Consider the following 23,081-nt stretch of genomic DNA (forward strand, 5'->3'; position numbering starts at 1 on the left):
TCTGATTGTGGGGATTTCTGATTATTGGAAGAAAATATAAGAATAAAAACAGATTAAACTTTAAAGAATTATTGTTTGGAAATAATAGCAGCTTCAAATAATTCCATAATTCTTAAAACTGTTTTAAATTTTTCCGCGTTCAGACCTGTTAAGTAATGAACATCTAAATACAAATGTCGATTAGTATTTACATTAGGCGGCAGCGGGAAAATCTCCAAATTGCCAGCGCTATTGGCGGTTTCTGCCTGCGTTTTTTGTTGTTGACGACTCGGTAAGTCGCAGGCGAAATTTTTACTTGTCAATTGCAGTTGCAATTGGCGGCTGCACTTGCTTCGCTCATCCGGAAAAAGGGGCGCCGGTGGAAAATGGCACGCAAGAGCCACATGTACAACGCAATTCCCGCCGGCCTGGAGTCGGACGAGGAGGAGATGGATAACCTGATGGCCAACCTGAAGATCAAGCGCCTGGAGGACATCACAACAGGTGCTGGGCTCAACGGGCGCAACTTTGACGCCACTTTGGACGCGGAGGCGGAGCAGTTCTTCAAGTTGTTCCGCGAGAAGTGGAACATGTACAGCAAGAACAAGTCGCCGCATCTGCGGCAGGAGTTTGGAAAGGCCCTAATGGGCCACCAGGAGCCGCTGCTGTTGGCCCTCAAGATATTCGCCAACTGCCCGGACAGCAGCAACATCAAGCCGAAGAGCTTGTCACATTTTGTGCTGGACACGGTGTGCAAGCTCCACGAGGAGTTCCCGCATCTCAGCGAGGGACCCTGTGACCCCAACACCAGCATGATAGCCTTTAACTTTGTCAAGACCTCTGGGCTTCTGACCCTCAACAATGCTGTGATCTATGCCTATGGACTGCGCGGCATCCGTGACCTGCTGCTGCCCAAGTTGCGCGAGCTTCTGGACACCGGGCTCTACAAGGAGGTCACCCAGTGGTCCATCAGCCTGCAGCTGACGCACGAATTCGACATGCTGGAGCTGGCCTTCCCGCTGATTGCCATCGAGAAGCTGCCGCTGGCCGAGGAGTATCTGGACCATGCCACCCAGCAGCGCCTGCCGTTTGTCAAGTTCTTGGACTCGTTGCTGCACAAGGAGAAGCCGGTAATACAGCTCTGCGAGCATTTGCTGGGGTAAGTGATGATTGGTGAGCCTTAAACTGGCTTTAACTCTGTGCTCTTCTCCTCCAGGCGCTACAAGAATCTGAAAATCTCGCACCACGTGCTCAGCTATCGACCCATCGCCAAGATCGTGGCCCGGCTGGCCAAGAAGTACGGCTTCGACGATGCTGTCACGCCCAACTACAAGTTCACCAAGACCTGCAGCTACCTGCATTATTTGTACCGCGAATACGAGAAGGCCCGCATCAACCTGGCCAGCTTCCGGGAGCTGGTCAGCGTTCACGCCTATGACTACGCCCTGCGCAAGGACTTCGTGGGCTACATTGCCTCGGCCGGCGCCCATTCGGAGGCCATCTACTGGTACAGGGAATTCAACATAAATCCAAACGATTGTCCGCTGGACATTAAGACGCAGGTCACGCAAAATTGCGCTGGGAAGGCGGCCGGATGGGAATCCACCAGCGAGGACAGCTGCGCCGCGAGTGCCTGTGATATGTACCTGACCATGGATCTGCCCGACGAGTGCCTTATTATTGTGGACAAGGCGGAAAAGTTCGATCGCATGCTGTACCACCTGCAGCAGGAGCATATCATCTACCTGGACTCGGAGTGGATGCAAAACGTGTGCGGAGACAGCCAGCTGTGCGTGCTGCAGATAGCCACCGGTCACAATGTCTACCTGATCGATTGTCTGGCGAAGGAGAGTCTGCGATCGGAGCACTGGCGGCTTCTGGGCGCGAACATCTTTAACAACGTCAACATCCTCAAGGTGGGCTTCTCCATGGTCAGCGATCTCAGTGTATTGCAGCGCTCACTTCCACTGCAACTGCGCCTGCAAATGCCTCACCATTACCTGGACCTGCGCAATCTTTGGCTGGAGCTGAAGAAGCAGCGCTTCGGCGTAGAGCTTCCCTACGGCAATGTCAATCGGGCCGGGGACGCTCTCACGGATCTCTCATTGGCGTGCCTCGGCAAAAAGCTAAACAAGTCAAATCAGTGCTCCAACTGGGCCAACCGACCACTGCGCCGCGAGCAAATTCTCTATGCCGGTAAGTCAGGGATTGACTCTAGATTCCAGCAAGACTCATGTGCATTTCTCTTCCAGCCATCGATGCGCGCTGTCTGCTGCTGATCTACAACACGCTCTTGGCCCGCGTTTCCTCCATTCACGTGGCCATCGAGAAGAGCATCGCCAGCAACAACTTCCTCAGGCGCGGCGCCAATGTCAAGTGATGGATGAGCTGGCCCTGGATAGATCCATGCACCCATCTAGATGGATAGCGTTTCTCACGTAGACGACGACAAAGGCGTTCGCCCAACCTAAATTTAGTTCAAACGTTAATGTTGAAAAGAGTATTTCACGTATATTTAGTGACTAGCAAGGCAGCTTGGTTGAATGCAGTTTGGACACATGTTACAAATCAAAAGCAAACCATGTGACTGCAAACCAGAGATGAAATAATGAATTTAATTTCCATAAGAGGTGTAACTAAAATCGCTGACACTCAAAGCCTTTTGAAATCGGCATGGATTGAGATTTCTGATACACCGCGGTATATGATTTTTTTTGCTCACTGTACATACTTTATACACTTACATTATTCCAATCCAGAGAGTACATGTATTATTTTGTATTTTCTGTTATGGCCGTAAAACGAGCCTTTTATTTACCCTCACGCATAATCAAAAACTGAATAAAAGCAATGAATAGGATTGAACAACTTGTTGAGTTCTTGAATACTTTGAATAACATTTGGGATCGGATTAAAATGAATGGAATAAAATAACGACATGGCGCGATTATTGTAAGGGGCTGGCGTATTTGCTATTCCAGTCCCGCTCGAATACGTTGCGCAAGTCGCTTCTCAGGGTATTGGTGCTCTCCGTCTCGTGGGTTTCGCGTAGGGTGAGGCCAATGCCGGCGGTGTCCGTGAAGTAGTCGCCACTCCAGTTGGAGGTACCTATGTAAGCCACTCGATCGGTGACCATATACTTGTTGTGATTCACCCGACCGAAGGGAATCTTTTCCTGGCTTTGGTCCGCGGGCACAGTAAACCGACGCTGGGGAAGAATAATACAAAAAAACCTTGTTAATTTGATTTGTTTCAATAGTGTCATTGGGTTTCTAATTTAAGTATTCTTAGATTTGATTTCATTTTAAGTACCATTGTTCCTTTATATACTCACAATTTGTATATCAATATTGTCTTTTTTGGAAGCCAGGTCCTGGAGAGACTTGAGGTACTTGTCCTCGCTGGGATTGGAGTGCTTCCACCAGGAGATAAGGAGCTTCACTGCCACGCCACGCTCAACAGCTGCCCGCCGCAGTGCATCGTCAATTAATGGCCAATAATGGTGGTTCTTTTCGTAGATAATCAGCGGATAGTAGTCCATAACCGCAATATTTACGTAAGTTATGGCTGAGTTTATAGTGCTGAGGATGGCGTCCAGGTCATCGGTACGTCCAGAAGCCGAAAGAGGTGGTGGTGCGCTGGATAGAAAGCCTTCCATAGTAATGTTCTTGTTTACATTCAGCGACATGGGATTCTTCAAATTGTAGTATGTGGCGTATTTGGAATAGTCCCAATCCGGTATTTTCGAACTTTCGCTGTTACCCAGGTACCAGTACTCTTCAAAGATCTTTGCCACGTCGATTGCGAGTGGACGACAGTTCTGGACGAGCACGCCCATCTCCTTGACTTGGGTAAGAGCCCGCCAGTCCATGTTGGCGCTGCCCAGATAGAAGTGCTCCTCGTCCACCACCCACAGTTTGGTGTGGAGCACTCCGCTGCCAAAGTACTTTGGAAAGGAGAGGGTCACCACCTCGGCAGCTCCAGCGCTGGCCAGCAACTTGGTGTTCGAATCGGGCGACACACTGGACGGTTCGCTCTGAGCAATGCGAATCTTGATCCTGGGCGACAGGCTGCCGCCATTCCCGTTCGCCAGGAGCCTGGCGAAGATATCCTCTCCCGGCTGCGTGCTGTTATCCACCACACCGGGCGTGTCCTCGGCCCTGAGGGTCCAGTAGAAGGAAGCTATGTCCAGTGATGTCTTGGCGCTGTCCAAAAGCTGCTGCCAGGCCTCGTAGGTGCTTAGGAATTTCGGGCTGCCCTCGGGATATGTCAGGCCGATGGGTATGGACTCCACCAGCTGAATGTTGCAGTCGAATTTGTCCCGCAGTCCATGGCCTCCAGGGCCACGGTACTGATGGAGGCGTGGTCGTGGCTAAAATAAGCATTGTTAGTGGGTTAAAAAAGGTATATTTTTATGTAAGAATACAAAACTACCTGGAAGTAGGAGCTGCCGAGGAAAAGGAGCATGAGCAAGGACACCGTCACCATTTGGGCTGCCTGCTGATTCTCCGCCGGCCCCTGTCTCTCCTGGGTGTCCTGGGCAGTAGCCTGTCCCTGTCCCTGTCCATTGGCCCGGCCACCTTCCACATCGGACTCCTGGCTCTCGAGCCTCTTGTAATCCGGCATGACGAAAAGCGAGTAGTTTTGTGATTAGCCACAAAGGCTGTGTTATCTTTATCGATATGGCAGGTGATAGGTATTGCGGTTCTCTCTTGAATTAGAATGATAAAGAACCAATGATCGGAACTTGCAAAAATGTTCCATTCCATTGGTTCTCTCTCTTTAACCGTTTCATTCCACCTCTGACTTGTCAGTGGTGGCGGGAAAAAGGGTTAAAACTTATGGTCTATTTTTTTGCTAAAATTTTATATAACAATAACAGCAATAATATTTCAGCAAGTTAATGTAAAATGTAAATTGTTTTAAAATTTGTTTGTGTAATTTCATACCCCTTTAAGATCCTCCCTACGCCCCTGTCTTCGCCAGTTGCAGCAAAACAAAGTCAGCTGTTTTTATCAAAGTTTATTGTTGCTCTCGAAAATGCTGCGAAACTCACTGTTTGCCAGCCAGTAAGCGTAAAATAAAACTCTGAGAATATATCAAATTACTAATTTCGAGTTCCAGCAAGCTGAGACAATTGCTAGCCAGTGCTGCGGTGCGAAATTCGACCAGGAGCAGCGGCACAGCGAATTCTTTAGATGGCGGTACACAAAAGGAGGTGCGCCACCATGAGAATCACGCCTCCGAGTGGTGGAATCAAAATGGAACCATGGGCGCCCTGCATGCTCTGAATGAGATCAGGTGAGTGATCCGAGTGGCAAGAGGTCGAAAGCTAAATTTTCACCTCTTTCAGGGTTCCCTTCATCAGAGACGGCATCGTTTCACGGGGCACAGTGGAACCTGGTTACGTAAATACCACCAGGGTGTTGCTGGGACAGCGTATCCTCGAGGTTGGATGCGGAGGAGGGCTGCTAACGGAGCAACTGGCGCGTCTGGGTGCCCAGGTGACGGGCATAGATCTTGGCGAGAAGTTAATAGAGGCTGCTCGCGATCACCTCAAGTGCTCCAGTCCGGAACTGGCCAGCACAGTGACCTACAAAATGGAGCCAGTAGATCAGCATGCCAAGGCCAACTGCGAATGCTATGATGCTGTAATTGTGTCCGAGGTTCTGGAGCATGTCGACGATAAAGTGGCGCTGCTGGAGTCCAGCGTGCGAACCTTAAAGCCTGGAGGGTCCATTTTCATCACCACCCTAAACAAAACCATACCCAGTTGGTTCGGCGGCGTAATCCTGAGCGAGTATGTACTGAATCTGGTGCCCAAGGGAACGCATCACTGGGACAAGATGATTTCTCCACTGGATGTTCAGCGTATTTTGGATACAAGTAAGATCTTTTTTATAGGGTAGTAGCGGGGGTTTCACAGAAATCTCTTTCAACCAAAGACGGTTGGTTTTGTGCATTGATGGACGTAAGAAATTTAACGGATTACGGTTGGAAATAATTTCTGTGACACCCCCGTATGTATGTGATCTAAATAAGAATTTAGTTACAAAATATAGGGTTTTTAAGGCTCATTGATGAAGGAAAACGATTATTATGTCTGTTTAAACCAGGGACCGTAAATAACAGTTATTTGAGATTTTTATTTTAAAAAGACTACTGTGATATTTTGTTTTAATCGTCAAAAATAACTCTTGTCCACAAAGTATATGCATGTCAACAAATCTGAAAAGCAAAATAACTGTTATTTGTTTATGTCTATAAAGTGCATTAAAACCAGTTAAATTTTTGATTAAAACTTGTACAAATTCTCAGTAGGCCTTTTAAAATATAAATCTCAAATAACTGTTATTTACGGTCCTTGGTTTAAACATAGTAAAGATTTTTCGGCAGAATTGAGATTTAAAAGTAAGACTCTTTTTTGTACACCTTCTAATCTGAAACTAAAATAGAAGAGGTTTTCGAACCAGGTAGGGGTTTCTGCACTGCTTATGTAAAATAAAGTTACCAGTACTATAACAACCCGTACTTTTTTTTACAGTGAACTGCCAGACGGTGCTGGTGAATGGAAGCACCTACGACTTTTGGAGCAACACCTGGCGCTGGATCAACAACACCCAGATGTGCTACGCCCTGCAGGCGGTGAAACAGCCACTGAGCGAATCCAATTGAATTCGTATATTTTATTTAACTAGCAACTAGGTCAGTGTGTAACAACTAAGGAGTAAACTAATCGTCATCGGAGCGAGGCTTCTTGAACTGCTGTTTCTTCTTGGGATGCGGACTCCCACTCTCGTGGCCGTTTTGCTTTCTCTTGAAGTCCTTTTTGGTGCTGAACTTCTTGCCCATGCTGCCGGCGACCGTGGGCGCCTTGTTGGCATAGTAGGCCTGGGCCATGTCCTGGTCGGACACCTCCTTGGGCTGCTCCGGCTTCGTGCGGCCCTGCTTCTCGGCCAGCTCCTGTTCCATGAGCAGCTCCAGTTCCGGGTTCATGCCGCGGAAACTGAGGCGACCGTCGATCAGGCCGGCGCATATCGAATAGCTGGATTCCACGAGGAAGTTCGAGGTGGAGTTGAGCATCTTCTGGTTGATCTCGTTGGAGTACAGTGCCCTACTCTGCTCGTCGTCCGCCTCCTTCTCTACTTTGACCTTGGTGCGCTGCATGAACTTCATGTCCAGGACGCCGCGCGAGAGGCGAGGCTTTGACTTGGCTGGCATTTTGCCGGTATATTGTTTAATCACAATAATGTGGAAATACTTTTGACCTTAAAAATAGGGTTCGGCCCCAGCACGTTGATTTTTTTCCCAAAGCAGAATGGGCGAACAAAACAAACGGAAAAAAGCTAGTGTTGTAAAGCGCCCGTTGGATGACCCGAGAAAACGTGGCGCGCCCTCGTGTTTATGCGATGTTTAAAATAGGTATTCAAATTACTTACGAAATCAAGCGTGGGTTATGGTATTTATGAAAACGTTTTTAAGAAACTTTATGAAACGTTGTTATGTATTTTCCATATCTAACACGTTTAAATGTAGATATGACTGTTGAAGCAGGTTAAACTGGATTCGTAAAAGGTTAAAAATAAGTAAACTATTTGCACCGTAGCATTTACATTCTTTGTTGACAATTTTACCTCAGGACAGCTTGTCAAATTTAATAATGTATCTGTAAATTTGTCGTCCCCACAAAAAAACAATGCCCAACTCCAGCTTCATGGGCACCATTAAGAAAAATTACCACAGCATGATCAGCCTATTCTCCAAAAACGAACAGAGGGTTCCTCAAAGGGCGAATGCCTTTAATATGAAACGCAACCGAAGAACCACTTCGCTGACCCCAAAGGAATTGGTTGTCCTTGGTGGAGAAACCAACAAAGGCTCAGACTTAAAACAAAGGTCTGGAACATCTCAAAAAAGTTCAATTCCTACAGAGTATAAAGCGCAAAACATAGCAAACCTTTGTGATGTATAAAGTTATATTTATATTTTATTTTAATTGAAATAAGGTTTGTTTACAGGTAATTCGAATAGACTTGGAGCAAATCAGCGATGAGTTGTTTTTCGAGACCAAGTGGAAAATATTGGATGTGCTGCGGGACGCACAGCTGAAACAGCTGCAGGACAAGTTGCAAAACAAAACGGACGAATCAAATTGCACATGCCTGTGAAGATATTTTAAAAATAAAGGAAAATAAATTTAAATTAGAATGTAGAGCTGCAATCGATTGTCGATTGACTATCGATTCATCGATTAACTATCGCCTCTGGTTTTCCAATACTACAATATTGCGCACACAGAATAGAGGGAGAATGAAAAAAGTGACATAAATGGCGGAAAGCAAACCTAGCGCCAACATTCGTATTTTCGTTTAATTTTCGCTCCAAACTACAATTAATTCGCGGTCACTGGTCGTTGCATACCGAGTGCAGGCACACAAAGAGTTACCAGAACGGGAAGAGATCCATCGAATCGACTGCGGACGATGTACAAGCGCAAACCAGCGAGTATTGTTAAAAGAGAAGGCAGCTCCGCAGCGGGCACCTCCTCCGCGATGGTGATGATGATGATGGGCGCTGGCAACGTGGAATCGGACGAATCTCCGGCCCAGTCGCAGACCTACGAGCCCATATCCACCAGCATGGACACATCCCCGGATCCGCCCACGCCGATCAAGTCCCCTTCGCACTCACAGCCGCAGTCGCAGCCCGGACAGCAGCGCTCCGTGGGATCGCTGGTCCTGCTCACCCAGAAGTTTGTGGAGCTCATGAAGGCCAACGGCGGTTCCATCGACCTGAAAGCGGTACGTGGATCCGTGGATACCTCTAAGTCCATGCTTACACCAACCGTTTCTCTTCTCCCCTTCAGGCTACCAAAATATTGGACGTACAGAAGCGACGAATATACGATATCACCAATGTTCTGGAGGGCATTGGACTAATAGATAAGGGCAGACACTGCTCCCTAGTGCGCTGGCGGTAGGTGCTCATTTGCATTTCAGGGCGAACGCAGTCAACTCGAACCTTGCTAAAAGAGGCCTGCAAGTAGTCAAAAATGGGGTGGCATTGGCTCTATAAAGTACAGCAAATACTGTACGAACAGGTGGAATTTTCCTGAAATTCAGTAATATTTAACGAGAACCTCTGAAACAGTTTTATTCCTTATACTTAACATTTAAAATTAGGCCGAAATTTTCTGTAAATGAAGAAAAATGGTTGGTTAAAGCGTTTGCAAATCTCAAAATAGCTTAGATGGGCCAATGAATAACTATTTGAGGGTTTAGTTTTAACACGATCTTGAACTTCCTAGCAAGTGCAAATTATTTAATTACCTTACATTTTTAATTAAATTTAAATACCTATAGTATGTAAAGTCTCTAGTCAAAAGCTAAATCCAGTTTCTTATCCTAATAATATCCTTGTATATTAAAATTTAAATTAAATTTTCCGTAGCGGTGGGGGCTTTAACAATGCCAAGGACCAAGAGGATTACGACATAGCCCGTAGCCGGACCAATCACCTGAAAACTTTGGAGGATGACCTGGACAAGCAACTGGAGTACGCACAGCGTAATCTGCGCTACGTGATGCAGGATCCCTCGAATCGCTCTTACGCCTATGTGACCCGTGACGATCTACTGGACATCTTTGGAGATGATTCTGTATTCACCATACCAAACTATGACGAGGAAGTGGATATCAAGCGCAATCATGTAAGTTTAATTGGCTTTCATTTGTTATCTACTAGTATACATAGTACAAGTTAATCAAGAAACTCCACTTTTTCTTAAATATATATGTACTAATTAAGGTTTTATAAGTCAGGTCTTATTAACTGTTCATTATTAGCACAAGAGGTAAATAATTTGAAACCTATGTCTTCTCTTTGCAGTACGAACTGGCCGTGTCACTGGATAATGGCAGCACAATCGACATTCGCCTGGTGACGAACCAGGGCAAGAGTACCACAAATCCCCACGACGCGGACGGCTTCTTCGACTATCGCCGCCTGGACACGCCCTCGCCATCGACGTCGTCACACTCCAGCGAGGATGGTAGTGCTGCAGCGGGCACGGGGAACGTGATTACCGACGAACACGGCTACTCTTGCAATCCCGAGATGAAGGATGAGATGAAGATCCTCGAGAACGAGCTGACGGCAAAGATTATCTTCCAAAATTACCTGTCAGGGCACTCGCTGCGAAGATTTTACCCTGATGATCCAAATCAAGGTTGGCAATCCCTGCCATTTTTAAAGGTCATCTTACTAACTTGCACTTTCCCACGATTCTGTTGCAGAAAACCCGCCGCTGGTGCAGCTGAATCCACCCCAGGAAGACTTTAACTTTGCCTTGAAAAGCGACGAAGGAATCTGCGAGCTGTTTGACGTTTGCTCCTAACTGCAGGACGGCATTTACACCTTACGACTGTAGCTACTCTGCAACTGGCCGCGTGCGTTGTGCAAATATTTATGATTAGTACAATTCTGACTTTTGATTTCTCTATATCGTCTAGAAATTTTAATTATGTAGTTTAATTCCTTGTAATTTTCGCCAGACTAACAGCAAAACCAATAAATTCATAAATGCACACATTTTAGCGTGTGTGTATGTTTATACATTTTAAACACAATGGATGCGAGACAGTGAAGTTTTGGGGATATTGTATTACTAAAGAGGGTATATTTATTTTGTCAGAAGCTTGAAACGCAGTGAAGAAGATCGAAGGAGAGTGTTTTCGATCTAATATGTATCTTTGAGATATGGTGAATTGTGCAGCTGCAGGATAATTATAATTGAAAATACCGATTTGCTGTGTTGTAGATAGATAGATTTTACACTGCGCAATATATCTTTAATTATTCCTTACAATATCCCATGGTATACAAAATTGGCACAAATCTTTTGACAGGGCTTTTTCTGTCGGTGGTTTTATTACTGAGTGGCATATTGATGAATCGTTGATGTTGGTCGTTGATGAACATGGGGCGAATTCATCAACGTTTCATCAGAATACTAAAGTCCAAAGGTTGGAAAGCCCGAAAGAACGAGCCTGGTCTTCTGTGCAAAAGGGTCATTCGTAATAACACACATGATTTCAGTTTAATTTCAGTAATTTAGCTTTTACCTAAATCATACGTCTTGAAATTTTAGATAGTTAATTAAGCTACAAACTTTTAAGATTGCGCGCTTCTTGGAACACCACGGTTTATGACATGGGTAATACTGTGGTTCAAGTACAAGTACTTAGGCGGCATTCTTGTGTCCCTTTAAACTCCACTATTTTTAAGGTATTTTCCCCCAGAAAATATGGATAATTTGTTTATAAAATTTTCCAGAAACAATGCATAAGTAGTTCACAAGTTTTCAAGTTTTAAATTAGAGGGAACACAAAATCAAAATGGCCCCCTTTTTCCGAATTCCACCGTTCCACAATTGCCGCTAATTGCCACTTGACCTTCCGCGGGCTTAAGTAAGTGGTGTGATGGTCACACTGGAAAGTACCGCATACTTGCAAACTCATGTCTTAAGTGGAAGTTCGCTCGCGTGGTTCTTGTGAAAAAAACGGCATGAAGATGAAAATACGGCAGAAAAAATCCTGCTGGCAGCAGATTTTAACTACACTAGGGACCGATTCGATTCCCGAGGAAGAATGGGCCGCCATTTACACTGGTTTTATGGAGAGCTGGGACAACCCATATTATATCCAGAGCAGCACGGTAAGCGTCCTTTTTTTTCCGAGAAATTCTATTTCAATTGTTTCCCATCTAAAACCAGGATCCTAATGACCCGATAAGGCCGGAATATCTGGTCCGACCGAGAAGTGCTCTCGAGGAAACCGCTCCTACATCTTCGGCCACAGATACCAAGACAGAAGTGTTCCTGGAACCAACTAGTTCTCGCCCCGAAGCTCCCAATCTCAACAAGCGACGCGGAACCATATCGCATTCACTTCCTCGTAATGCCCCCAGCTCTGCCAAGCGTCGCGAAACAATAGCGCATTCTGTTTCCGGTGCTCCTGCTAAGGAGGAAAGATCTCCTTCCAGCTCCAAGCTGCTAAATCCTCGTGAGTCTGAGTATGCCAAAATCTGGGCTCAGCCCAAAAAGAGCCGAGAATCAACTACCAAAGCTAATTCCAAGAAAATACGAGATGCAAGTCCCGTCAAGCGCAATGATACATGTGTTTCGCCAGACTCTACTACATCGAAGTCAAGCCACAAAAGCCAAGGATCACGTGCTTTGAAAGCTAGTTCCATCAAGCGTAGTGAGTCGTGCGCCTCATCAGATGATCCTTTCTTGAGTTCCGTAAAGGAAAATACTGCTAGCATCAATCCCATCAAGAAGCGAGAATCTTTTGGCTTCCCAGAAGCTGCTACTAGTACTTCCAGCTCAGTTCAGCGCCGAAATTCATGCGTTCCCATTCAAGATACCAAAGCTTCTGCGATCAAGCGTCGAAATACGTGTGTTCCCACAAATGCAGCGCCAAATACAGCACTCAATCCGATAAAGCGACGTGATTCGGTCGCCAATCCTAGCAAGATCAATAAGCAGCGCAAGAACTCCTCCTTGCCGGCTAAGACTTCTGAGGAATCAAACGACGAAGGTGATGACCAGCTGCCGCTTTCGCAATGGTTGGCAAACAAGAAAAACAAAGAACAGAAGCCTGCACCCATAGTGGTCTCTATCAAAAAAGAACCGCCTGCTCAAGCTTGCAACGTTGCACCTCCGCCAGTAAAACGCAAAAGAGGTCGCCCCTCGCTTCTTGAGAAGGCTATGCAGCAGGCCAGGCTGGAGGCGGAGCTCAGGGAGGCACAACAGCCTCCGGAGACAGCATCCAAATTGAATTTGTTGAAATTGGAGAAGCATTCAGCAGAGCTGCCAACAGCAAAACCAAAAACGCAGAAGCCACTGCCGAAAGCTGCCCCCAAGCAACGCAAGGAGATGCAACAGACGCCGAAAGCTCCACCGCCGAAAAAATCAACCTCACATCAAGTACCTAAAACTCCACAGACAGTGGTAAAGCCATCGCAGCAAGGCGAGGTCACTCAGCAGCCACAGAACTTGTCGAAATCCTCTCTAAAGAAGCCGCCATCCAAGCCTCGACTTCAAGAGAACGCGACGAACTCGCCGCCCCACAAGAAGCGGACCATATCGAACGTAGGCGAAAACGCAGTAAGCAGTTTCTTGGACTTTACATTGCCTAACAAATTCCTTTTGTTGCCACAGATAACCGCAAAATCCCCATTGATGCCAGCCCACATGCCGCCGACAGCGATCAACTTAAAATGTCCGTCGAATCGAAGACCCAGCCACCTCTACGAACATAACTACAATAGGTCCTTGAACGACAAGAAGCACCAGAAACCTCCACCAGTGCCTGCGTCCAGCAAAGTTGACGAGGATCCGCTGGCCAACGAACTGGACGACATGCATCTAGATAGTTCTCTGGGCGGCGGTGAGGTCATCGAAACTGGGATCGAGCTAATGAGCGACTCTGACCTGCTTGACACGCCGATCGAGATGCTCCGTGAGGTGGAGGAGATCGACCGCTGTCTGGAGAACTTCAACAATAAAACGCCCAGCGAAATCGACAGTCAGCTGGCCCGCACCACAGAGTTCTTCGAGAAGCTGCCAAGTCTGTCGACGGGAGGAGAGGTGGGCATCTACATGGGAGAGAAGGATGAATTGGACTACGAGGAGGACGACGATGATGTGCTCTCGGTGGCGGCTTCCTGGGATGGACTAGACGATGAGATTGCACTTGAGCCAAAACCAAACATTGCTGTTCAGGAACCTAAACCCATTTCGAAGCCCGCCGCCAAGGAAGCACCTAAGAAAATTGACGCAGTAGAAACTCCCAAGGTGCAGGGCATGAATCCATTTAGGATTCCAAAGATAAGTCCCGAAGAACTGAAGACTCAGCCATCCGTAATGCGTTTGCTGTACAAGCAGGAGGAGATGGAGAAGAAAAAGAACCTGACGACCAAGCCTGCGCCAGTGGCGCAACTGGCGGATCCTCCGCTAGCTGCATCCGCTCGCCAGCAGCGCGAAGAGGCAACCGCCGCTCGACGGGTCAAGGAAACATTGCCCGTCTTCGCTCCACCCTACCGTCTGCCGGCCGAACCGACAGTTCCGCTGGTAAACAGCCCAGTCTTCATCCCCCAGTTGCCCGATGATCCGACACCGCCGACTCAGGGTACTTTGTCGATCACAGATATCTTTGGCGTCAAGTGCATGCAATCTGTGGACAACATGTGCCGCTCGTTCAACTGCGATCACACGCTGTACAGTTTGGGCGAAGTCCAGAGGCGTCTGGTCAGAATGGACGAGGAGACTTTGGTGAACACCTATCGACAGATGCTGCGCAGCTTTAACCTCTTCCAGACCTTTTCCGCCTCATTTGTGGACGTCTATGAACGTCGCCAATTGTGGCAGCATCTGCTAAATATGCTGGCCGACTGCCGCTTGTACAAAGCCATCTCCGCACCCTTGCTCGACCTCGTCTTTGGGGCTCTCTATAAATGCGGGATGCAGGAAGAGGCCGTCCGCTGCATTATGCAGCATTTGTGGCTGCCATGCAAAGCCAGTAAATTTCGCGACATGACCTTGACGGTGTTACGTATTTTGTCCAGCGCCAACTGGGAGAATTATTTCGAGAAATTGGAGGAGCTGAAGAAGATTTATGATTTCGATATACCGATTGAAAACTTGATCACCATACTCCAGTCTTCAGTCGACTGTCGCGGACCAAAATTTCCAAAAGCCCTGGATTTGATAAAACTACATCATGAAACGTGTAGAAAGAACAAAACTATTTTGTCGCTTCTGGAAAAAAGGAGTTTCAGCGCAATGCAACACCCACCTGCGGCAAATACCGGTCCTCCTCCACATATTGCATCACATGCTGCTGGTCAGCAGTGTCCGCCATTTGGAAGGCATCCTCCAGTCCCAGATTTTAGTGTGCCGCCTCCACCAATAACCGCTCACAACTTCAACGGAAACAATGGTTTTCAAACCTCAAATGACTATTCGGGGCATTTTAATAAGCCCCACAAACAAATTTAGCTTAATGATCTGCCCATCAAGTTACTTGGAGAAAACATATCTCCATTTATTTTTTTGTATTATTGAAAGAAACCATTTTGTCGATTCTAGTAATCAAGAGTGTAAGCGCAATGCAATGACCTCCAGTGGCAGATATCAGTCCGCCCTCACTTATTGCATCTCATGCTGCTGGTCAGTATTGTCCGCCATTTAGAAGGCAAATTTTAGTATACTACCAATAACCGCTCATTACGTTAACGGAAACAATTTAGTTCAGACGAACATGACTATTGTGGGCATTTTAATAAGCCCCACAAAAGAATTTATTTATCTATGAAATCAAATCAAATTTTTCTTTTCTGACATTATGCAGTATATACACAGCCCACCTTACAAAGAAATTCATATCTACATTATCATTTATCTCTAATTAATTCTGTATAATTACCTTGTATTATTGAGAAAAAACGATCAATAAATGAACAGTTAAATGTTTTTTGTTCTCTTAACTAAAAAGTTTTTTCTTAAAGGCCTCTTTACACCTCAGTAGGAATTTTTGAAATGGAATTTTTCTTATTTCATGTCTGTTTACATTTCCTGTTATAATTCTGAAACGTACTTGCCCTGCCAAATTCGTTCTATCAAATTTAAACGGAAAAAACGATTTGTATTCTTTTAGAATGGATGATGAGTGGTACGTAATTAGATACATTCTGAGCGCAATAATCTCGATGGCAACTTATACACTACTGTCTTCATTTTAGTGTACTATTACTGCAACTTGCAATTAATAATCTGGCTATCGCGGCGTTGTTGAAAAAAAAACGTGAAAAAAACCAAAGAAGCAAACGCAAGTGCTGGGTCAATCCCTATCTTAAGGATCGAAACACAAAAGGCAGATTCGCTAAGGACTTTGTCGATATGATCAATAACCCACCAGTGTTCTTGGAAAATTTCCGAATGTCTTATGAAAATTTTATGAATATTTTTTCGAAAATTGAGAAGCATTTGCAGCCACTACGGGAAACTCGAGCTGACGCGATACCACCTCTAACCAAATTCGCAATCGTGATGGAATATTTTGCATCTGGAGATATCCAAAGACATGTAACATCAACATATCGCATTAGCAAGGACAGTATGAGTGGTATTGTCATTGCTGTTAGTGACGCTATTGCGATAGAGTTGATCGGCGAAATCCCGGCCTGGGAAAAAAATCGTATGCTTAATTACGCTACCAACTTCGAAAGCGAGTGGAATTTTCCAAACTGTATAGGGGCCGTCGATGGCAAACATATTGCTGTCCGGGCCCCAGCAAGCAGTGGTAGTGCCTTTCATAATTATAAAGGATTTCATTCCATAGTTCTTATGGCCATTTGTGATGCTAAATATGCATATACCTACATTAACGTAGGAGCGTATGGCAGCGAAGGTGATGTAAATGTATTTTCGTCATCACAATTTGGAAGAGATATTCTCGGAGACAGACTTGAATTTCCAAATGACCGCATCATTAATGGAAATCGAATTCCGTACTTTTTAATAGGTGACGATGCATTTCCACTTTGCAAGAGAATTATGAAGCCTTATAGCGGAACAAATCTTGGAAACTCGGAGCGCATCTTCAACTATCGATTGAGCCGTGCTCGTAGATGCATAGAGAACGCTTTTGGCATACTAAGCTGGAGGTGGATATGCATGCAACGAACTCTTATTTGTCAACCAAAGACAGCACAAAAGGTTACTACGGCATGCTGCTTACTTCATAATTTTTTAATAAGAAATGCCACAGTTGATTACATAGGCGGTTTTGAGGAACAATCAATTGAACACAACAATTTAACATCGCTGCAGCCATATATTGGCAGGCCAAATGATTATGGCAAGATGATTAGAAACCAGTTATGTGCTCATATAAATTCAAACGCAGGCGCCGTACCATGGCAGAACAGGGCAGCCTTTGTCCAAGAAACCAATGAATGAGAAACGTTCCACATATAAAATAAAGAAGACACAATTTTAATTTTTATTATTTTTTTTATTTTTGGCAGCACGATCTTTTTTCCAATTTCAGCTATTGCTGCCGTCACCTTCACCTGCACTTGTTGTAGGGCCTCCTCGGAAAAGTCCTCCATCATCTTGTCCCAAAAAGAAAACATTTCGACATTTTTCAGGGATCCAGTTGTCTTGTTGTCTTGCTTGGTCTGAACCACCGATATGAGGTCCTTCGCTGACTTGAGCAGTTCTCCAATTTCGGTTCCTATTTAATTTAATTTAATTTATTTGTTTATTGTATCCTAGCATTACAAGTTTTTGAAACTTATGAATTAGTACGCTAGTCACTCCGTGTTGATAATTATAGTAAATTTATAGCTGACAATATTTCTTAAAAATACTACATAGTTGTTTACAAAGGACTTAACTAAACTTATCTTTAATTGTTAGAGTTATTTATTTTTAGAAATTCTTTTAATTTAATTTTAAACTGATTAGCACTTCTTATTGATTTGAGAACATGAGGCAGTTCGTTCCACAGGCGCACAGCATTGATGTAGAACTGTCTCTGAGAACACAGTAATCTTGTTCTCGGATGTATTAAATTATTAGTTCGATTTGATTGGGCATGCACAAGTTTGTCAGCGAGGTAGGTTGGTTCATTTGTCATTATAATCTTATGAACGAAAATTAGAGTTCTAGAATCTATCCATTGCTCTAACTTCATATCGTAAATAGACTCTGCCTTAACATTCCATATATTTTTCCTGTTGCTTTAGTAATATGTGTACTCCATTGCAAGGTATTGTTGAAAGTTACACCCAAGTTAACAGCATTTTGTACATATTTAATGGGAATATTATTAATTACTATACGGGGCAAGTTATTAGTTTCAAGTGCTTTTTTGTAAATTATCAGACATTTTGATTTACTAGGATTTAGTCCCAGACCATTTCTTTGCGCCCATTTATGTATTTTGTTTAATTCAGTATTACATATAGATATACAATGACACATCTCACATAAAGGTCGACTTACATATATTTGTACATCATCTGCGTACATATGAACATTACAGTTTGACAGATTATTGGGTCACTGTTTTTCTTCTTCTTTGGTCTCTGCGATTTGTCCGATCACAATCAATAAAGAATAAATAGGAATTTTATGAAGCTTACATAATCATACGAAGCCTCCTCAGTGTCCTCTGCCGGGCTATCACAACCACGTTTTTCTGAAGTGGATGGGGCGTGCACAGAAGCAAATGTCCTGAAAAAATAATATTAATAACAATGGTTTCAGTTTGTGTAACTTACTTTCTTTTGTGAGACAGCCCCTGCAGAAATGACATATGCTCTGCCATCTCCCAGTCTATCTCGGGGCCCGTCTTTTCGGATTCGACTAGGTTTATATTCTTTGAGCCACCAGCGCTACCACTTTTTAGAATCTGTGTTGCTTTCTTCTTCGTGTGATAGCGAAGGCTATCACGAAGTGAAAGCCAGGTTGACTTGACCTCGTTGACTGCAAAGTAATGTTTAATGATCACATCCAATTTTTATTGATATAAAAATTCCTCACCTTCTTTGTTGGTGGCAGCACTAACGGCTGCGCAAGCACTTCTAACAGCATTATTATTGCTATGGTTCTTGTTGGTTAAGTCCCATATCTCCGGGCGTGATTTTACTTCTTCTATCAGTTGAATGGTTTCCTCGCGGCTGATGCTTTGATTCCTCTTTTTGTTTTTTCTTGCTCCCGACATTTTTCAAACTCATAAACACTTTGACAGGAAAGGGAATGAACACCATAAATTTCATATGTACTCTCATGGAATATGTACCCACTCACATATTCCAATCGAGTCAAATGTAATGATATTAACAGATCGAATTTCTGTTACTGTCGAACAAATGTTAAATTTTACAAGGGCTTCTATTCAAAATTGTTTTAATCTATGTTAAACATATGAGGCTTTTCTAAGAATCCTGACAAAATTCCATTAGAAGTGTAAACTCGAAATGAAAAATAAAATGGAATCTATTCCATCTCAGATTTTGAAATTTGTATGAAAAATTCGATTCCATGTCACATTCCATCTGAACTGTAAAGAGGCCTTAAGGCAGGAGATAAATGCACTTTCTAAAATGTTCTTATTTAGTCCGATTTAGCAAAATATGAAGCACCTACATTTTTAAAAGTATTTAGAATGTGGGGTGTGGCAATGCGATTGCTGCTACAGTTTAGAAAAAGTCGTTTGGGATGTTCACTGTACCTCAGCCAAAAAAAAAACAGATTCCCATTTTCTTTTTACATTTCGTTTAAGAATTAAAAAAACCCGCCCCTGAGAAGCGCGGTTTTAATATTTTAATATTTCACTGTTAAAAAGTTGAGAGGTTTAGAAATGCCGATGATCACGGTGTATAAAAACGTGGATTCGAGAAAAACGTAATTTATCTGCGACGCTTTAGAATAAATTACCTAAAAAACGCAATTCGCAAATCTCATATTTTTTAAGTGAATTCTAGACACAATAAATATTAAAGACAAATTTAAAAAAAAATTCAAAAGTGCAAGACCTAACCCCCTCTGTAAGCAAAATCATGTTTGATTAGCATTTCAGGCTTTCTTTTTGTTTTCCACTATCTTCCAGTACTTCTTTTCTTTTAACACTACGCTCAAATTAAATGTCTTGACTTGCACTAAAATATGTGCTAGGGCTGACTTTAGGAAATTTTTTGTTTTTAAGATCTATAAAAAAAAAACCAAGACTGTCGCACGCGACACCAATAGAAGTGACTTTTTTGACTTCCTGCTTAACTTTCGATTGTAACGAAACGTTAAGGAATATTTTAATGCAATTAATTTCGTTAGTGTTCCGTGTTCTTTCTTTTTTAAATTTGGTTTGGTTACATAATATTGAGTGGTTATTTTTTTATTGGCATCGGAGTGACTGTCACATGATATATGTCGCACGCGACAATTTTTTCCGTCATTTTCTTAGGTGGTTTTTCTGTAACCTTAGCTTAGTTGAGGATCCATCAACTAGAATCAAATATCAGTGCAAAATCATATAGCTTTTTGGCTTGTTTGACATCGCCAGAGAATTGCCCATATGTTTCATCGCGCACACTTCCGGTGCGATTCGTCACTAGGTGATCGGGTCTTGAGTAAACATATTTAAAACACTTTCATTATAATTATTTTTATTAAGAACTACAGTAGCACTAATTTAAGTCGAGACCAACCTATAAGTAAAGTCTAGACTATCTCTTCTGTTTGCCTTTGCTCCAGTTTTTCTTCCCAAAGCTCTTTTTACCACCACCACCCCCTCCTCTGCTCGCTCCACCATTACCACCACCCATGGGCTTCATTCGTTTGCGGGCTCCTGTGAAGTGCTCCGAATCGTCGTGGTTGTCGCCCCCGCGCTTGTGGCCTCTGCCACCCTTTGTATCCTCAAGATCTTTCAGTTCCAGCTTGGCGGTGCGCTGAGCCTCTGCCACGCGCTCTTGAAGGGCCATGACCTCGTCCTCCTCGCACTTGTACAGGGGCAGTTGCTTGCCCAACAGGTGCTCGATACGCTGGTACAGCTCAATGTCGTACTGGCTGACTAGGGTGATGGCCTTGCCGGAGCGACCCGCTCTCGCAGTTCTTCCCACACGATGAATGTAGTCTTTGCTGTGCGTGGGTATGTCAAAGTTAACGACCACATCCACATGGGGAATGTCCAGGCCGCGGGACGCCACGTCAGTGGAGATGAGGATCGAACGATTCTTCGCCTTGAATTTGTTCAAGGCCGCCAGTCGCTTGTTCTGCGACATTTGGCCATGCAGGGGAATGGCTGCCAATCCCAATGCCCGAAGCATCAGGGCAGTCTTAACAGTGTTATTGCAGGTGCTGCAGAAGATCATAAAGCTGTTGCCCGCCAGTTCGTTAAGGATGTGCACGAGGTAGACATCCTTGTATTTAACGGGAATAAATAGATATGACTGCTGCAACTGCTCAACCGTCTGGTACTTATTGGAGACCTCAACCTTCACCGGATCCTTGAGCGAGGCTCGCTGAAGTTTCTTCACCTTTTTGGTCATGGTCGCACTGAACAGGAATGTCCGACGCTCGCGCGGCAGCACCTTCAGGATCTTGTCCAGCTCCACCTCAAAGTCCATGTTGAGAATGCGATCCGCCTCGTCCATGACCAGGTATTTGATGGCCTTCAGGTTGAAGCCCTTCATATTTTCCAGGTGATCGACCAGGCGACCCGGTGTGGCTATGATGATGTGCGGCTTCTTGGCCAGCTGCAGACCCTGGGCCACCATGTCCATGCCGCCGACGACCACACAGCACTTGATGCCAATACTGCTGCCTGGAAAACACAGTAGCCAGCATTAGGTTTTCAAATTCAAATTAATTGTACAACTAAGGAAAAGTTGTTAACTCAGAGGTAGTGACGAATAAGAAAATAATAATTTCATATTTTTGTTGGAAAACAAAATCAAAACAGGTTTAACATCACGGTGTGGTAAAAGTAATAATCAAAATGAGATGGTAAAGGATACTTACCAAGCGCTTCGAACTGCTCGCCGATTTGGAAGGCCAGTTCTCTCGTGGGCGTTAGCACCAGGGCGAAATATCGCTGTGGATTCTCGAGAAGGGCGTGCAAAATGGGCAGGGCGAAGGCTCCCGTCTTGCCGGAACCAGTCTCGGCCAAGCCAATCACATCCTTGCCCTGCAGCGCCACCGGAATGGCCTCGCGTTGGATCTTCGAGGGGGCCTTCCATTTCAATTCTTCGCAGGCCTGGCACAAAGTCTCATTGAGTCCCTAGGGGAAAATGAAAGTAGAAGCGATCTGGAAGAAGGTTTTCAGTGTTCCACGTACGAGATCTTTCCAGGTCAGCTTCTGATCATCGGCTGCGTCGTCCTCCACCTCGGAGGAGCCACTGGCGGCACCATCGGCGCCACTCTCGGCCGCCTCATCGTCATCCTCATCTTCTTCACCTTCCGCTGCCGATTCATCTTCCTGCTCCTCCTCGCCACTTAGCTCCTCTTCGTCGCTGGTTTGCAGCTGCGCCTGCTCGTCCTCTGAAGTTTCCGACATTTTGTTACATGAGTTTCGTCAAAAATTTGGACACGCTATGGACATTACCACCAATTTCAGCACGTGGTCGAAACGAAAGAGGAAGAATTCAAGCTAGAGGTTAGCGATGGGAAAAACATATCAATATATCGATATTTTTCACAAAAATAAATATTTTGAAAGTGATTACAACAAGTTCTCACTAATGAAAGCTATTAGTAATGGATCACTAAACAGTGATCAAGTTTGTTCTTCTGTACGACGCCGGAAAAGTTTAAAAAGTTCCCTCAAATTCTGTACCGGACAATTTGAATTGGTCTTAGCGGAAGTTTTTTAGATTCACTTTAAAAATAAATGTTTTTTTCACGAAAAAATTTAGGTGTTTACCTATTTGTTTCAAATGCCAAAATTTTGGATGCTACACTGATTGGAAAATTTTCGAATCTGCAAATCCTTATGGATCACCCAGAAGGTGAATGAATATCTATTGGAAGATGTGTTTGGAGTTTTAACTTAAACTATTTATTTTTAATTTTAAAATCTGTACTAGAGTTTCTTTATAGCCTCCTCCCACAAAGATCCATCCATCAGTTGATAAACGGATGGGATAGACTTCTTCTGTTCGGAAAATCCCGACGATCTTAAGCTGTTGAATTGCTAAATTGTTAAAAATTCAACAGACAATTTAAGCAATTGAGGGAACGACCCCTAGAGTTACAAATATATTTTCAATTCGATTAAAAGTACAAATTTCATACTGTTGATACAAAAATGTATTAAGGTGACATTTCTGGGTTTCAACGATTCAGAAAAAATATCTGAGAATTTAATTTGTAAGGGACAGCTTATGAACAGCTGACAGAAATTGAACAACTCAGCAATTCATCAGTTTAGGGAATCCCCCAAATATCTTAATTAATCTTAAATTTTAACATCAAAGCATCGGATAAATTGATGTTTTTAGGTGATATTTAGAGGATAAGCATGCGACTTATAAGA

The 23,081-nt window shown here is 44.2% G+C and overlaps 8 protein-coding genes across 9 annotated transcripts; 4 read left to right on the forward strand and 4 right to left on the reverse strand.

The window, feature by feature from the left end:
- The first annotated feature begins 43 nt into the window (after positions 1-43).
- Positions 44-2,847, forward strand: Nbr (exonuclease mut-7 homolog). Its single transcript, XM_017151551.3, has 3 exons — positions 44-1,138; positions 1,196-2,175; positions 2,232-2,847. The coding sequence occupies exons 1-3, from the start codon at positions 366-368 to the stop codon at positions 2,357-2,359; spliced, it is 1,881 nt and encodes a 626-aa protein (XP_017007040.2). The 5' UTR covers positions 44-365; the 3' UTR covers positions 2,360-2,847.
- On the reverse strand, positions 2,840-4,691 carry Pld3 (Phospholipase D family member 3). Its single transcript, XM_017151552.3, has 3 exons — positions 4,414-4,691; positions 3,314-4,351; positions 2,840-3,187 (listed from the first exon to the last, which is right to left on the reverse strand). Exons 1-3 carry the CDS (start codon positions 4,603-4,605, stop codon positions 2,927-2,929), a joined length of 1,491 nt encoding a protein of 496 aa, XP_017007041.2. The 5' UTR covers positions 4,606-4,691; the 3' UTR covers positions 2,840-2,926.
- Positions 4,692-4,948: 257 nt separating this feature from the next.
- Coq3 (ubiquinone biosynthesis protein COQ3, mitochondrial) lies at positions 4,949-6,741 on the forward strand. Its single transcript, XM_017151447.3, has 4 exons — positions 4,949-5,048; positions 5,104-5,280; positions 5,333-5,865; positions 6,524-6,741. Exons 1-4 carry the CDS (start codon positions 5,020-5,022, stop codon positions 6,652-6,654), a joined length of 870 nt encoding a protein of 289 aa, XP_017006936.2. The 5' UTR covers positions 4,949-5,019; the 3' UTR covers positions 6,655-6,741.
- On the reverse strand, positions 6,646-7,321 carry Mpp6 (M-phase phosphoprotein 6). Its single transcript, XM_017151448.3, has one exon. The coding sequence runs from the start codon at positions 7,198-7,200 to the stop codon at positions 6,712-6,714; it is 489 nt and encodes a 162-aa protein (XP_017006937.2). The 5' UTR covers positions 7,201-7,321; the 3' UTR covers positions 6,646-6,711.
- A 261-nt stretch (positions 7,322-7,582) lies between these two features.
- Positions 7,583-10,607, forward strand: E2f2 (E2F transcription factor 2). Its single transcript, XM_017151446.3, has 6 exons — positions 7,583-7,945; positions 7,998-8,780; positions 8,846-8,955; positions 9,430-9,688; positions 9,868-10,207; positions 10,275-10,607. The coding sequence occupies exons 2-6, from the start codon at positions 8,463-8,465 to the stop codon at positions 10,373-10,375; spliced, it is 1,128 nt and encodes a 375-aa protein (XP_017006935.1). The 5' UTR covers positions 7,583-7,945; positions 7,998-8,462; the 3' UTR covers positions 10,376-10,607.
- Positions 10,608-11,447: 840 nt separating this feature from the next.
- del (deadlock) lies at positions 11,448-15,510 on the forward strand. 2 transcript variants are annotated; one of them, XM_070219715.1, is made up of 3 exons: positions 11,448-11,694; positions 11,753-13,144; positions 13,202-15,510. In XM_070219715.1, the coding sequence occupies exons 1-3, from the start codon at positions 11,545-11,547 to the stop codon at positions 15,038-15,040; spliced, it is 3,381 nt and encodes a 1,126-aa protein (XP_070075816.1). In that variant the 5' UTR covers positions 11,448-11,544; the 3' UTR covers positions 15,041-15,510. The 2 variants fall into 2 exon arrangements, with proteins under 2 accessions (XP_070075816.1, XP_017006969.2); XM_017151480.3 differs by having other exon boundaries at positions 11,450-11,694; positions 11,753-13,132; positions 13,202-15,509.
- Positions 15,511-17,110: 1,600 nt separating this feature from the next.
- LOC138914978 (uncharacterized) lies at positions 17,111-18,933 on the reverse strand. Its single transcript, XM_070219725.1, has 5 exons — positions 18,860-18,933; positions 18,593-18,791; positions 18,331-18,535; positions 18,193-18,283; positions 17,111-18,135 (listed from the first exon to the last, which is right to left on the reverse strand). Exons 2-5 carry the CDS (start codon positions 18,771-18,773, stop codon positions 18,049-18,051), a joined length of 564 nt encoding a protein of 187 aa, XP_070075826.1. The 5' UTR covers positions 18,774-18,791; positions 18,860-18,933; the 3' UTR covers positions 17,111-18,048.
- A 1,264-nt stretch (positions 18,934-20,197) lies between these two features.
- pths (probable ATP-dependent RNA helicase DDX47) lies at positions 20,198-22,198 on the reverse strand. The gene is made up of 3 exons (XM_017151486.3): positions 21,885-22,198; positions 21,569-21,827; positions 20,198-21,371 (listed from the first exon to the last, which is right to left on the reverse strand). The coding sequence occupies exons 1-3, from the start codon at positions 22,101-22,103 to the stop codon at positions 20,275-20,277; spliced, it is 1,575 nt and encodes a 524-aa protein (XP_017006975.2). The 5' UTR covers positions 22,104-22,198; the 3' UTR covers positions 20,198-20,274.
- Between the last annotated feature and the right edge of the window lie 883 nt (positions 22,199-23,081).

The sequence above is a fragment of the Drosophila takahashii genome, chromosome 2L, assembly GCF_030179915.1.
Source record: "Drosophila takahashii strain IR98-3 E-12201 chromosome 2L, DtakHiC1v2, whole genome shotgun sequence".
Classification (NCBI taxonomy): Eukaryota; Metazoa; Arthropoda; class Insecta; order Diptera; family Drosophilidae; genus Drosophila; species Drosophila takahashii.

What these genes read in the sequence shown, in the direction of transcription:
- pths (XM_017151486.3), bottom strand. Translation starts at nt 22,103, where the DNA reads ATGTCGGAAACTTCAGAGGACGAGCAGGCGCAGCTGCAAACCAGCGAC. An exon ending in AGCTGACCTGGAAAGATCTC is followed by an intron (nt 21,828 to 21,884) that starts GTACGTGGAACA and finishes ATTTTCCCCTAG; the next exon opens with GGACTCAATGAGACTTTGTG. An exon ending in CGAGCAGTTCGAAGCGCTTG is followed by an intron (nt 21,372 to 21,568) that starts GTAAGTATCCTT and finishes TGTGTTTTCCAG; the next exon opens with GCAGCAGTATTGGCATCAAG.
- Mpp6 (XM_017151448.3), bottom strand. Translation starts at nt 7,200, where the DNA reads ATGCCAGCCAAGTCAAAGCCTCGCCTCTCGCGCGGCGTCCTGGACATG.
- Pld3 (XM_017151552.3), bottom strand. Translation starts at nt 4,605, where the DNA reads ATGCCGGATTACAAGAGGCTCGAGAGCCAGGAGTCCGATGTGGAAGGT. An exon ending in TCGGCAGCTCCTACTTCCAG is followed by an intron (nt 4,352 to 4,413) that starts GTAGTTTTGTAT and finishes TGCTTATTTTAG; the next exon opens with CCACGACCACGCCTCCATCA. An exon ending in ACAATATTGATATACAAATT is followed by an intron (nt 3,188 to 3,313) that starts GTGAGTATATAA and finishes ATTCTTCCCCAG; the next exon opens with CGTCGGTTTACTGTGCCCGC.
- E2f2 (XM_017151446.3), top strand. Translation starts at nt 8,463, where the DNA reads ATGTACAAGCGCAAACCAGCGAGTATTGTTAAAAGAGAAGGCAGCTCC. An exon ending in GTTCCATCGACCTGAAAGCG is followed by an intron (nt 8,781 to 8,845) that starts GTACGTGGATCC and finishes TCTCCCCTTCAG; the next exon opens with GCTACCAAAATATTGGACGT. An exon ending in TGCTCCCTAGTGCGCTGGCG is followed by an intron (nt 8,956 to 9,429) that starts GTAGGTGCTCAT and finishes AATTTTCCGTAG; the next exon opens with CGGTGGGGGCTTTAACAATG.
- LOC138914978 (XM_070219725.1), bottom strand. Translation starts at nt 18,773, where the DNA reads ATGTCGGGAGCAAGAAAAAACAAAAAGAGGAATCAAAGCATCAGCCGC. An exon ending in TGCTGCCACCAACAAAGAAG is followed by an intron (nt 18,536 to 18,592) that starts GTGAGGAATTTT and finishes ATTACTTTGCAG; the next exon opens with TCAACGAGGTCAAGTCAACC. An exon ending in AGGAGGCTTCGTATGATTAT is followed by an intron (nt 18,136 to 18,192) that starts GTAAGCTTCATA and finishes GACAAATCGCAG; the next exon opens with AGACCAAAGAAGAAGAAAAA.
- Nbr (XM_017151551.3), top strand. Translation starts at nt 366, where the DNA reads ATGGCACGCAAGAGCCACATGTACAACGCAATTCCCGCCGGCCTGGAG. An exon ending in CTCTGCGAGCATTTGCTGGG is followed by an intron (nt 1,139 to 1,195) that starts GTAAGTGATGAT and finishes CTTCTCCTCCAG; the next exon opens with GCGCTACAAGAATCTGAAAA. An exon ending in CGAGCAAATTCTCTATGCCG is followed by an intron (nt 2,176 to 2,231) that starts GTAAGTCAGGGA and finishes TTTCTCTTCCAG; the next exon opens with CCATCGATGCGCGCTGTCTG.
- del (XM_070219715.1), top strand. Translation starts at nt 11,545, where the DNA reads ATGAAGATGAAAATACGGCAGAAAAAATCCTGCTGGCAGCAGATTTTA. An exon ending in ATTATATCCAGAGCAGCACG is followed by an intron (nt 11,695 to 11,752) that starts GTAAGCGTCCTT and finishes ATCTAAAACCAG; the next exon opens with GATCCTAATGACCCGATAAG. An exon ending in TATCGAACGTAGGCGAAAAC is followed by an intron (nt 13,145 to 13,201) that starts GCAGTAAGCAGT and finishes TTGTTGCCACAG; the next exon opens with ATAACCGCAAAATCCCCATT.
- Coq3 (XM_017151447.3), top strand. Translation starts at nt 5,020, where the DNA reads ATGCTGCGAAACTCACTGTTTGCCAGCCA. An exon ending in AACTCACTGTTTGCCAGCCA is followed by an intron (nt 5,049 to 5,103) that starts GTAAGCGTAAAA and finishes TTCGAGTTCCAG; the next exon opens with CAAGCTGAGACAATTGCTAG. An exon ending in TCAGCGTATTTTGGATACAA is followed by an intron (nt 5,866 to 6,523) that starts GTAAGATCTTTT and finishes TTTTTTTTACAG; the next exon opens with TGAACTGCCAGACGGTGCTG.